The 13562-nt window shown below is 35.9% G+C and overlaps 1 protein-coding gene across 1 annotated transcript in view; it reads right to left on the bottom strand.

Annotated features, from left to right (window-relative positions):
• Positions 1-13562, bottom strand: part of STK31 (serine/threonine kinase 31) — an 80769-nt gene that overhangs the window by 51697 nt on the left and 15510 nt on the right. The window contains exons 5-7 of the mRNA XM_019810367.2: positions 9044-9402; positions 7914-8088; positions 1933-2048 (exon numbers count right to left, since the gene is read on the bottom strand). Of these exons, the coding sequence (XP_019665926.2) occupies positions 1933-2048; positions 7914-8088; positions 9044-9402 (650 nt within the window). The remainder of the gene's footprint in view (positions 1-1932; positions 2049-7913; positions 8089-9043; positions 9403-13562) is intronic.

Here is a 13562-nt window from a genome sequence, read left to right as displayed (position 1 = left end):
AGTTACAACATACAACATTGTCTATGAAGAGGTACTTGCTAAAACCTTACATAAATTCATAAATTAACTGGTATAACTTGTAATTAAAAAAATATTTGATTCATGGGGCACCTGGGTGGCTCAGCTGGTCAAGCACCTGACTCTTGTTTCAGTTCAGGCCATGATCTCGGGGTTGTGGGATGGAACCCTGCGTTGGGCCCCATACCTGGCGGAGAGTCTGCTTGAGATTTTCATTCTCCCACTCCCTCTGCCCCTGCCCCCCCCGCCCGCTCATGCTTACGCACACTCTCTCTCTCAAATAAATAAATCTAAATTCAGAAAAAAATATCAAATAAAACTTTTATTAAAAAACTTTTACACAGGGGCGCCTGCGTGGCTCAGTCCATTGGGCATCTGCCTTTGGCTCAGGTCATGATCCCAGGACCCTGCTCAGTGGGGATCGTGCTTCTCCCACTCCCCCCCCGCTTGTGCTCTCTCTCTCTGTCAAATAAATAAAAATAAAATCTTAAAAAAAAAACTTTACATAAAGGATAATAACTTCAAAGTCTGCAGAATATTAAATGATATCAAACAGACCTTCAATGCTGGTATACAGTTAGATTTCTGAATAATTCTTGAAAAACGGTAGACTTAGCCAATCTTGCTTACCAAGACTGCAGGCACATTAGTCCCTGTACCCTATTAAGCAGACTAGCATTTGTGGAGTTGAAAAAAGGAAAAAAAAAAAAAAGAAAAAAAGCAATTGGAGAAGCAGGCCAGCTAGCAAAACCAACAAGGTCCATCCATATTCTTTTCTCGAGTTTCAAACTAGACTGCCACCATTCTAATACCACATTATTTCCTCAAAAACGTACTAAAATATATTGGATTATTTTGGTCCTAAGTCTGTCTCATAGCTGTGGCAATGTAGCCACTTAATTTTTGGTAGTGCATCAAAAGTTAATTAGGCTCTAGAGGGACAAAATTATTCAAACTATCTAGAGGCTTATAAACCAGATGACAACTGATGGACTTACACTGGGGAATATAAATTTCCACTGGACAAAACACCAACACAGAGTATTAATTCAGATGACCATCTTCTTACTGTTTCAACGTATGTGAGAAAATTACTGATTTAAGTGCTTTGTGTAGCATGAAAAGGGAACTAAGTTATCTTGAGAACTATTTTTTTTCACATTCCAGAAAAGAATGATAAATTATCCCTAACCAACATAAGGCAATCATCTATTAATTTAAAATACCTAAGTAAATCATATACAGAGTCTGACAAATGCTGAATAAACTCTGCACAAGACTTGCTAACCAATTTCTTCTCTTCTGATTCCACAAAGACCACTTTTCTTCTGACTGTACAAAAACCACTTTTTTCTTTCAAATCTTTAGTTTTGGTATAAGCCTAAAAATAACACCAAGCAATACAAATGGGCATAGTAGCTTCCCATCAAACTACCATTTAGAACTCATGCTGATTTTTTAATTTCACTCTCATAGATGACCTCTCATATAACTCCATGTAGTGACAAAGGAATGCTGACACAAACACTATAAAATTCATCTCAGGAATGTGATTTTAGTTTCTCTCTTTAAAGCCATAAAAACATAAAGATTAAGTGTCAAAGGAAAAATTGTGGGCATATAATTTAAACAAAGAACTAACCAATTAGCAATTATTTTAAATTATCCTTCTCAAAGAGCCTGGGTGATTCAGTAGGTTAAGTGTCTGACTTGATTTCAGCTCAGGTCATGATCTCAGGGTTGAGATTAAGCCCCAAATCAAGCTCTGTGTTCAGCACCGAGTCTGTTTGAGATTCTCTCTCCCTTTCCCTCTGCCCCTCCCTCTGCTTGTGTACTCTCTCCCTAAATAAATAAATCTTAAAAAAAAATTAATTAAAATTAAATTATTCTTCTCAAAAATATGCTTTTACCTACCTAATTTCTTTCAATATTTCAACCTTAGCTGCCAGATTTTCCATTCTGGTACCTACATGAGTCTTCCGAGTGCTTTCTAAATGTTTTGTCAAATCCATGGTAGTTGCTTTCTCTTGCTGCAATGAAAAACAAACACATCCTAGTGAATCTCAAACAAGAAACTATATTTCTACTGTCACTTAAATGATTTTAAGGCAAAACTAAAATTTTAAAGGTTAAAAAATATTGGGGTACCTGGCTGGCTCAGTTGGTGAAACATGCAACTCTTGATCTCAGGGTCATGGGTTTGAGCCCTATGTTGGGCATAGAGATTACTTTAAAAAAATTGGGGGGCGCCTGGGTGGCTCAGTCAGTTAAGTACCAACTCTTGATTTTGGTTCTGGTAATGATCTCGGGGTCATGAAATCAAGCCCCACATTGGGCTCCACGCTCAATGTGGAGTCTGAGATTCTTTCTCTCCCCCTCTCCCCCCACTCATGCTCTCTTACTCTTGCTCTAAAATAAATAAATAAATCCTTTAAAAAGGTTTTTTTTTAATCTTAAACCACAGGACAACTGATTTCCCTACTAGTTGGGATCTGAAAAAAATAATCTATTGCAGTCCTCTGCCTTCACACAGATTACAGACTCTTACCTTTCATTCTAATAAAAAGCCAAATAGAAACAAATTTCACATATTTTATGTCTTAATACTTAAATTTCAAAAAGATAAGTAAAAGATCCGCAGAGACACCAAATGACTATCAATGACAATTTATTTTTTTGACAAAGTCCTGTGTCATTTTATATTACAAAACAATCAAAAACATCACTTCCTTGACCCAAGCTAGATTAAACTCCCTGATTCTGAGTGGTATCTCAAATACAAGTCTACCATGATTATCTAAAATAATGTATAGAGCAGTAATATGAATAAAGACCTACAGTTTTATTCTAATTACATTCCAAACCAGATATTACATAAACACAGAAATTTTACTCAGTATTTGAACAACACGCTCCTTAGTTCTCACATTCTCTCAAATTCTTCAGTTAAATAAAAAGAGAACCAGCATATACTGAATGTTTATGCTTATTACTAGTATGCTACACTCAGATATGTTCATGTCCTTCTGCTCCCATTTGTTGAGTAGAATGACCATGAAGAATCAGTTATGTTTGTTCTTAATTCTGTTTATATCCACTGTAATTGTTATAATATAATTACTCCAAAATTACATAAATCTAAGAAATAGGAGTGGGAAAATAAAAAGTTGTTAAATCTTTGAAAATGTACTTAATGTTTTACAAAGACATTAAACAAATCTTTAAAACAAATTACTAATGAATTATATGTGAAAGAGAACTATAAAATACTGAGGAAAAGAATCATTTAGATCTAAAAGAACTGTGCAATTAAACTGGTTCTCAAATATCTTGAGCTTAGTAGTCCACTTGTATTAAAAAAAAAAAAACCTGGAAATCAGATGAAAACAATAAGAATGGTTTTCAAGACAAATAACAAATAAGACAAACAGAAAAGATGGCAAATTCAAACCCAACCACATCAATTACAAGAAATGCAAATTAGCTTAACACTCCAATTAAAAGACAGGAGATTATAAATCTGAATGAAAAAGCTTAGATTTAACTATATGCTGCTCATAAGACACACTTATTAGATATAAAGGACAGATTAAAATTAAAAGATGGAAAAGCTATACCATGCAAACAGGGCTATATTAATACCAGGCAATGTGGACTTCAATACAGGGAGCATTCCCAGAAATAAACAGGGATATTGCATAAAGATGATTCATCAGGAAGACACTATTCTGAATGTGCGTGCAACTAATAACAAAGTTTTAAATTCACAAAGTAAAACTGAACAGAAAAAAGGAAGAAACAGACAAAACCACAATAGTATCTGGACATCTCCTCTCTGGGTACTGACAGAACAAGTAGACAGAAAAATCAGTCCAGATACAAAAGACTTCAACACCACACTATCAGCTGTATGATTTGATTTATAAAACACTCCACCACACAACTGTAGAATATATATAACTTTTTAAAGTACATGGAACACTTCTGAAGACAAATCATATGCTGGGTAATAAAGTAAATCACAATAAATTTAAAAGAACTGAAACCACAGAAATTATGCTCCCTAATACCAAGGAATTAACTAAAACTCAGTAACAAAAATATACTGGGGGGAAAAATCTCCAAATATGTGAAAATCAGACAACATATTTCTAAATAATTCATGATTCAAAAAAAATCACAGAATTTTTAAAATGTTTAATTAATGAAAACAAAGTATCAAAATCTGTGGGCGGCAGACAGAGCAGTACTTAAAAGGAAGTATCTTCAAATGTTATGAAGAACAAAAGATTAAAAACGATGATATGAATTTCCATCTAAAGAAGATAGGACAAATTAAAGAGGAAGGAAAGCAATCATAAAGTTAAAAAAATGAATTAATAAAGTAGAAAAGAAATTTTAAAAACCAACAGTTACAGAAATCAGTACTGTGAAAACATTAAAAACTTCAGGATTCTGATCCAGCATGTAAAAAGCCTGGAAGTCACCGCCCCATCCTAACAACAAGTAAAAAGCTGAACAAACTGAAAAATCAACAAGCCTTCTTAGATCTTTAAGAAAGATGAGGTCACAGGGCAAACTGCTGCCCCCAAAACTGGAGAGACAGACATGGAAATAAAAGCCATTCACAACTTATATGGAGCAGCAACCTCTGAGGGAACCAGTCTGGAGCAGGTAAACCTCAACTTCAAATGACAACTGCTGATGACTCAGTTTGAATACCTCAGAGTTAAAAACTCCAGGCAGACCCAATTATCAGGATGCCTCCACTTTTATGAGTTTTACCCCCAGGATCTCTACAACGTTCTCACAGTATAAATATAAGAAAAAAATCCCCTCAAGCTTCCAAAAGGGAAAGGGGAAAAGGAAGCATTTTACACCAGAGTATTCTGTTCTTAACAAGATCTGCCCTCCGGGAAATTTTTTTTTAAGATTTTATTTATTTATTTGACACAGAGAGAGGGCGTGCATGTATAAGCAGGGTGAGCAGGAAAGGGAGCATATATAGTAAAAAACAAAAAACACAGTTTGAAGACACAAAGCAAGAATCAGACTCAGACATGGCATGGATAGATGCTGGAATTGTCAGACCAGAAATTTTAAACATGATATGATTAATATGCTAAGGGCTCTACTACATAAGTAGACAGCATGCAAGAACAGATGTGCAATGAAAGCAGACAGATGGGAATTCTAAGAAGCAGAAATACTATAGATCAAAAACACTAGGGGCCCCTGGGTGGCTCAGTCGTTAAGCATCTGCCTTTGGCTCAGGGCATGATCCCAGCATTCGGGGATCGAGCCCCACATCAGGCTCCTCCACTGGGAGCCTGCTTCTTCCTCTCCCACCCCCCCTGCCTGTGTTCCCTCTTTCACTGGCTGTCTCTCTCTCTGTCAAATAAATAAATAAAATCTTTTAAATTAAAAAAAAAAACCACTAGAGCAGAAATGAACAATTTTGATGCACTTAATCAGTACACTGGTCATGGCTGAGGAAAGAATCTCTGTAACCCGAGATATGTGAATGCATACGTCCACAAAAAGACCAATACAAAAATATTCACAATGACTTTATTCATAACAACTAAAAACTAGAAACAAACACCCTAAATACAAACTGTGGTATATTGCTACAATGGAATACTACTCAGTAATAAAAATGAACAAACTTCTAATATACGCAACATAGATGAATCTCACCATTATATTCAGTGAATGAAGCCAGACACAAAGGAATACATATCAGAGGATTCCATTTTTATGAAATAACAGGACCAGGAAAACTAAACTATGGTGATATAAATCAGAATAGTGGTTGCCTTGAGCGGGAGGAAGAGAGGTTAGACTGTAAGGAGACACCGAGGAACTCTGTGAAGTGGAATTGAGCATTTTTTATCTTGAGTAGGTAAAGCAGATGGCCTGTAATCCATTTATACTCTTCATGGAAGAGGACAGGGGAACACTCCCAGAGAAAAAAAAATAAAAGGCAGGTAACTAATCTCCTTGTCAACTAGACCTCTAAAGAAACAGACTATTTTCTACGAAGAAGAGATCTTATCTCCAAAATGCCCTTCCTTAGGAGGATGTCCCCAGATAAAAGGTTAGTTATAGCGCACCTGGGTGGCTCAGTCTGTTAAGTATCAGACTCTCAATTTGGGCTCAGGACATGATCTCAGAGTTGCAAGATCGGGCTCTGTGCTCAGCAGGGAGTCTTCTTGGATTCTCTCTCCCCCTCTCTCTCTGCCCCTCCCCTCTCCCCAGCCTCGAGCTCGCTCTCTTTCTCTCTAAAATAAATAAATAAATCTTTAAAAATAAAAGGCTAGTTATAATGGACAGAACTCAATATTTATGGATTAATGAGGCAGAGCTCCCTGGAGAATCCCAGATAAGGATTTAAAGCCTGAAAATTGAGTTCAATTACCAATGGTCAATGATTTAATCAATCAGACCTAATGAAATCCTCGTTAAAAAAAAAAAAAAACTTCAAATAATTAGGTTTTAGGGAGCTTCCAGATGGGTGAACAAACCCATGTACTTGTAGAGTGGTAAGCTAAGATACCCCCAGCTCCCCTACTCCACCTTTCACCCCCATTATAAATTCTTCTATGCATCTCTTCCTTTTATTTGGTTGTTCCTGAGTTACATCCTTTTTAATAAAACTGTAATCATTAAGTATAGCACTTTCCTGAGTTCTGTGAGTTGTTTTAGTGAATTACTGAACAGGGGAGTAGGGATCATAGGAACTCTCAAATTTACAGGCAGAAGTGTAGGTAGCCTGGGAACCTTATTGTGGCTGGAATCTGAAATGGAAGAAGTCTTAATGGGACTGAGTCCTTAACTTGTGGGGTCTGTGCCAACTCCTGGTATTTAGTATCACAAATGAATTGTAGGACATCCAGTTGGTGATGGTGAATTGGAGAAACAGTGTTTGGATGGCACGTTTAGTGTAAGAAAAAACTTACACATTTGAAAAGTACACAATATTCTTGGGGGGGGGGGAATGCCCTGAATCTGAGCAAATCTTGAGACCTAACTACCATAAAAGGAAATACATGCAGATAAAGGAGCCTCTTAAGCAACACAAGGAAGCAGATTAAGCAATTTAAGAAGTTTATCATCCAAAATGCAATGCATAGGCCTAAACTAGGATCCCAACTAAGAAACTAAGGCACATTCATAGAACAACCCAGGAAATCTGAACACCGGATATTAAAAGATATTAAGGAATTACTGTTAATATTTAAGTATGAACAGTATTACGGCTATCTTTTTCAAAGTTATTTTCTACTAGAGGCACACACTAAAACATATACGGTAGAATATTACGAATGGAATTTGTTTTAAAATAACTCTGGGGCGCCAGGGTGGCTCAGCTGGTTAAGCGTGTGCCGTCGGTTCATCGAGCCCTGCATCAGGCTCCCTGCTCAGTGGGGAGTCTGCTTTTCCCTCTCCCTCTGCCCCTGTTCGTGCTCTCTCTCGCTCACTCTCTCTCTCTCAAAATAAAGTAACCCAGGAGGTATAGTTTAAAAAAAAAAAAGACTGCCCATGTGTCTAATAATTGTAAAAACCAGGTGATGAATACATAAGGTTAATTATTCCTCTCTCCTCTGGACTGTTTGAAATTTCCCACAGTTAAAAGTTTTTAAAAGAACATAAAATGAAATGTAAATGAGAAAATTATTAATCTTTCAAACATTCAATGAAATCCAAAGATGATTAGTTTGGAGTGTAAGAAAAAATTTCATCTATAAACAAATATAAAGAAAGGAGAGAATGAGAGAAGAGGGGAGAAAGGGAAGAAAACAAAAAGCGACAGCAAATTAAACAAAGCGCAGATGAGTATACAGATTACCCAGATGGCTGTTCTTTACCTCACACCAGTGAACATACCATACCTGCAGCTCCTGGGCAGTCTGTTCTACTTTGGATTCCAGAGCTTTATAACTTTCAAGAAGAACCTCCTTCTCTGTTTTAAGCCTTTCATTTTCTTCAATCAGTTTCTGGTCCTGCTTAATTTTTGCCAGGCTGACATTAGACCCTAAATTAAAGTCTCCAACACTCAAATTTTCCCTATTAAGAACAAATTGACTCATTTTAAAAACCAAACTGTGTAAGGCTGACAGATCATAAATCTAAACTAAATCATCTCGAGCTTTTTATACCATAATATATCTTAAGTTAATTTTGAAAACTAATTTAAAACCTTTATCTAGTTCAACATTTAAAAACATTTTAATGCAAACTAGATTTTATAACTGAAGTCATACTTCAAAAACAATGCTGCCAACACTTAAATATATTCCAACTTGTAGCAATATCAACTCCAGCAAATACAGAAAAAAGCATTCTTTATCAGTTTCTTCCAGTTTCTCCTCCCCATCAACCCCACTCCATTTGACAGTTTTGTTTCTAAGATCCGAAGAACAGCTACATAACCCAAGACATGGCATCATGACTTGGATCATGAAACAGAAGTTTATAAACGGTATGGTACTTAGAAACATTAAACATGGCTTTCTGCTTCAAATTTATAATTCAAGTTTGTCTAAAAAGTGAATTCCCTTTTTAAGAATCAAATTCCATCATAACAAGTTATCACAGGAAGAACAAAGAGTTTCTCTTTTGTTAAAAGGAAAGGCAATTCCCTAAAACTCATTAAAATATTCTTAAAGCCATAGGAAAACTTCAAAGTTTATCTGAAATTGTGGCTGTGCCTGAATAATTCAGATTTAGGGGTATATTTTTATTTTTGATAAACATATTCAATAGATAAACATATGAAGAGCTGGTACGTGAACTTTAAAAAGCTGAGGAATGATTTTTCTTTCAAAATGGCTTTTAATGAAAATATTCCTGCAAAAGTAGAGAGGAATACATGTTTGAGAAAAATAGAAATGAGTATCATCCCTCAAAATCACTGGCATAGATGAGGACTCCAAAAACATAAGCCTTGGCTTCTACTATGCAAGAGTTTCTACCATGAATTAGAAACTAGTTAAGACTAAAAACCCCACAACAGTCTTACTTTGGAAATGTCACATGATTTCCTGCATCATTTTCATTCTTCAAGTCAAGAGTCATCCTCCCACTTAAGCGCCCCTTTGGCCGGGTGAAGGCTGACTGGTTTGATCTATGCCCCCATGAGGGAATGGGGCTTTTGAGGTTCCTGAGGACAAGCTGACCAGGATCTGATTTTTTTTCCTCACAGGTATTAGTGCTGGAAGTGAGTCTGCATTTTTCCGCAAATCCTTTCTTAGCCACCTCCTCCCCTATATCCACACTGCCATACTCAGCCTGAGCAATAACTGTTCCATCCTGATAGGTTGCTTTAATTCTCATTTTTATCTCCTTTTCAAAAATCAAGCTCCCCAAAAAGGTTCTGCCCTAAGAAAGATGGGGGGAGAAAAAAGATGTAAACCAACTACACCAACATGTTTTTCTTCATTTACTTTGTTTCTACCCAGTTTTTCAAAATCATAATTCTTCTTTCTAAAACTCTATGAAAGTACTCTTACCTTGTTATTGGCTATATGCAAACACACTTCTCCATTTGTATGAATATATTCTAATTACACATTTAGAGGAGAAATCTTACTTTCCAGAAGTAGAGGTAATACCTGCATAGGCATCCATATTTATGAATTTTAAAATGTGTACCAATTAAATACCCTAGAATAATTGTTTTAAACCAAGCAGATGGTGTTGACCATTTTGGTCCCAATGACATGAAGTGGTGTCCTGAGAAGTACAGCACATAAAAATGAATTCTGGTATCTAGAAAAGGCACTCAAATTCAACAAAACTTTAAAAACAGTTTTACAGGGGCACCGAGGTGGCTCAGTGGGTTAAGCATCTGCCTTAGGCTCAGGTCATGATGCCAGTGGGATCAAGCCCCGTGGGGCGGGAGGGGGGCTTGATCCACTCAGCGGGGAGCCTGCTTCTCCTTCTCCCTCTTCGCCTCCCCACCCATGCTCAAGCTCACTCTCTCAAATTAATATTTTTTTTAAAAAAGACCAAATTAAAAACTAGAAAATGCAAGCTAGCCACATTTAAATATAAAAGGAGGAGGAGGAAGGGGAAGAGGGAGGAAAGAAAATAAAGAAAAAATGTCAAAGTCCAAGGAGGAGGAGGAAGAACAAGAAGAAAAAAAAAATTTCAAGGTACAAGAATCTAAATAACATTGATAAAGAGTATATTCTCTTTTTTAACTATACAGTATTATAAAGTATAGAAATGAGACCTATGTAGGAGCTCTTAACCTTTTCTGTGCCATGGGCTCCTTATCAGCCTGGTGAAACCTTTGGAATCCTCAGAAAAAATGTTTTTAAATGCATGAAACAGGGGTGCCTGGGAGGCTCAGTCTGTTAAGTGTCTGCCTTAGTTCAGGTCAGGTCATGATCACAGGGTCCTGAGATGTAGCCCCACATCAGCTCCTTGCCCAGTGCAGAGCCTGCTTTTCCATCTCCTTCTGCCTCTCCACCCCCTGCTTGTGCTCTGTCTCTCAAAGAAATGAATAAAAAAACTTTAATAAATAAATAAAACACAATACATAGAATTACAAAGAAAATTATTTCACTGTAATACATTTTAACCCCAAGTTAAAAACCCCTGGACCTAAAAGGGTACATCTGAAAAGGGCAGAAGAGGGCAAACTATAAATGCTCATCATTAACCACCCAAAAAAAAAAAACTTTTTTTAATCCACGAACCAAAATGACAAAGTATTTTAAGTTTACAAAAACACGGGTTTTATAAATCTTTCAAATCATAAAATTTTAAAATATGCACATCCTGAGAGGCTTGAATTTACCAAGAATACCAATATAGATAGCAAAGATGGTTCAGAAGGCATCACCAACAAATGAGATCAAGCAAGCAAAGCTAACAAATTCAAAATATAATTCATAGAAATATATCAGATAAGATTTCGATCAATCAGAATGTGGTTTTGGGTTAACCTCTTTCATACAAAAACCCTTGGTTTCAACTGATGTGACAATGTCGGGGTTTGGGAGCAAACAGTCAAGAAAGAATTTTTGAGATGTCTTTGGTGGAAAAAGGTGGTTTTATTAAAGCACAGGAACAAGATCTATGGGCAGAAAGAGCTGCAGTGGGGTCATGAGGAGTTGCCCATTATATACTTTCAAATTGGAAGGGTGTCAGGGAGAGCGTAAGTCTCTAAGCAAGGTTTCCAGGACCTTGAGGGGCTAGCTGTTGTTAGGAAAAAGTCATTTGCTACTGTCTAGTAAAACCTTAGTCAGGAGACCCCTCAGATGTCTATCAGTGGGCCATATGCTTAGAGGATGACTGCTAACATATACCTCGGGGCGGGGAGGGTAGGTAGAGATAAAGGAAGTTTCCAAGTAAACTTACATGATAAAGGAGACTTTATTACACGATAAAGGAGACTTGCAGGATTTTGGAGGTCGGGCTAATGTTAAGCTAAGGTTGCCTTTTGCTTTTAGCAAAGTATTAACATCGAGGCAGCAGAGTTCCTGAGTTCCTACAGGAAGGACACTCTGCCTGACTCAATTTTTTTTTCTTTTGCCTTTGTTCACATCATCACCTTTATGCTGAAAGTCTATCAAAAATCACGTACAACTTCTACTCCTAACTTCTACTCCTAAAATGTTAATGGAAGTGACAGTGTTTGAAAATTATTGCTGGAATATGTAAAATTCTTAATATTTCAAGAAACTCTGTCTTTGGGCAACATATGGATTTAAATGGAAATAATCTACTTTCTACAAGAGTACTGAATGCTCTAAAGGTATATTACTCCTTGCTTAAAATATGTTATGCAAAATCTGATTTTTACACTTTTACCTGATGTCAAATTCCATTTAGTTGTGGCCACCAATCACATTTAGTTGTCCAACAAAATTCTCCCTGAATTATACGTAATCACAAAGACAGAACCCTAAACTTGGAATAAAATCTAAGTTCTAAATTCTAACTAACAAAAAGAATGACCAAATAGATGATACATGGGTTTTTTAATATTATACTTTACCATAATATTCTACACATTCTTTTTTAAATGTCAAATATTTAATTTTTTATAATGAGAAATGTGTTATAGTTCCCCTTAAATCTTGTATGCCAGAAAGAGATCTATTTATTTTTAAAACATAGTTAGATATTTAAAAGGCATAAATATTTCTTTTAAATAAATCTTGTCATTGTTTTAGAACACAGAGCTTTCAATGATTAAAAAAGGATGATGTAATTTTCCTAAGACATATCTCACTGTGTTTCCCAAACTGGTAAGCTTTATTCAAAACCAAGAAGGCATCACTTGCTTTCTATTTTAGTCTACCTAATCTTGTCTGGATAAATTAGAAAACAGGATAAAAAGCCTTTAAACTGTTAAATCCAAATTCCAATCTCTAGCTCTCAATCCCTGATTCTACATAAAATTTTTAAAATAAGGAAGGAATTTAGGGTATAAATGATGTGATCTTCAGCATTTGTAACCACTCTTCTGTGTATCAATTTCAACTGTGCTATAACATGGGTATGAAAATGTTGGTTTAAAACGTACTGAATGTATTTTAGTGCCTACGTCACCTTCTGGAAGTGTCTCTCCACTCTCTCTCTTTTAAACTAAATCCCTACTATTCATTCGTTTGTTCAAATGCTGGATAAACTGGCTGCTCATCTAACACCTAACAGGCGAGATCAAGGAGATGAGGCAAAGAAAAATGAATAAAATATTGTCTCCATTAAGACTGTCTTATCTCTACAAGCTCACTATCTTGTGTGGGAGGGGAAAAAATGCACCTCTACATGCCTGATACACTGAATGAATGAAACAGCTACAGAGGAATGGATGGTGGGTATTAGCAAAGACTTTATATAGGAAATTATATTTGAGCCTTGAGCTGAGAATTAATGGTTAAACATGAGCTTCTTAAGCAGAGACGTTCAAGAGTAACTATTTTTCTCCAGAAAACATTCAGTTTGCTAATAGTCTTTTTACTGAACTTAAGCATGCAAATACAAATAACACCACCTGTAAAGAAGCTATGAAGCATACAAAACATTCCCAAAAACTAAAGTTTACTCCTCAGTTCCAAAACTAATTTTCATAAATGAACTTTTATTCTTGATTCATGTTTGTTTCAATCAACATACATTTTTTTTATCATCTTACCATGAGAACAGCAACAGACTAGAGTTCCAGCCCTCACTCAGAGTAATTAGCTTTATGATTGTAAATAATTAGTCATCTAATTGTTCTAGACCCAATTTCTTCATTTATAAAATAACAAGGTGAGAGCAGAGGAATTCTAAGGTCTATAAATTTAAAATTCTAGGGTTCTAGGCATACAAGAAATTCAAAACAAGCCTCTACCTTGGTCAAAACATCGAGGTTAAAGGAAAACAAAAAATTTCAGATTTTAAACCCAAAATTTAGGGGTGTAATTTTACAATAATATCTACGCTTTACTCTGAAAGTCTGAGTTCCAAGTGCAGAAATATCTCTTATAAGTAACTATACTGCAGACAAAACTATACCCAACAACCTCCAAGATTCTCAA

The sequence above is a fragment of the Ailuropoda melanoleuca genome, chromosome 1 (genome assembly GCF_002007445.2).
Source record: "Ailuropoda melanoleuca isolate Jingjing chromosome 1, ASM200744v2, whole genome shotgun sequence".
In the NCBI taxonomy this organism is placed as follows: Eukaryota; Metazoa; Chordata; class Mammalia; order Carnivora; family Ursidae; genus Ailuropoda; species Ailuropoda melanoleuca.
Note: the sequence above shows the minus strand (reverse complement) of the source record. Positions and strands in the feature narration are given on the sequence as shown.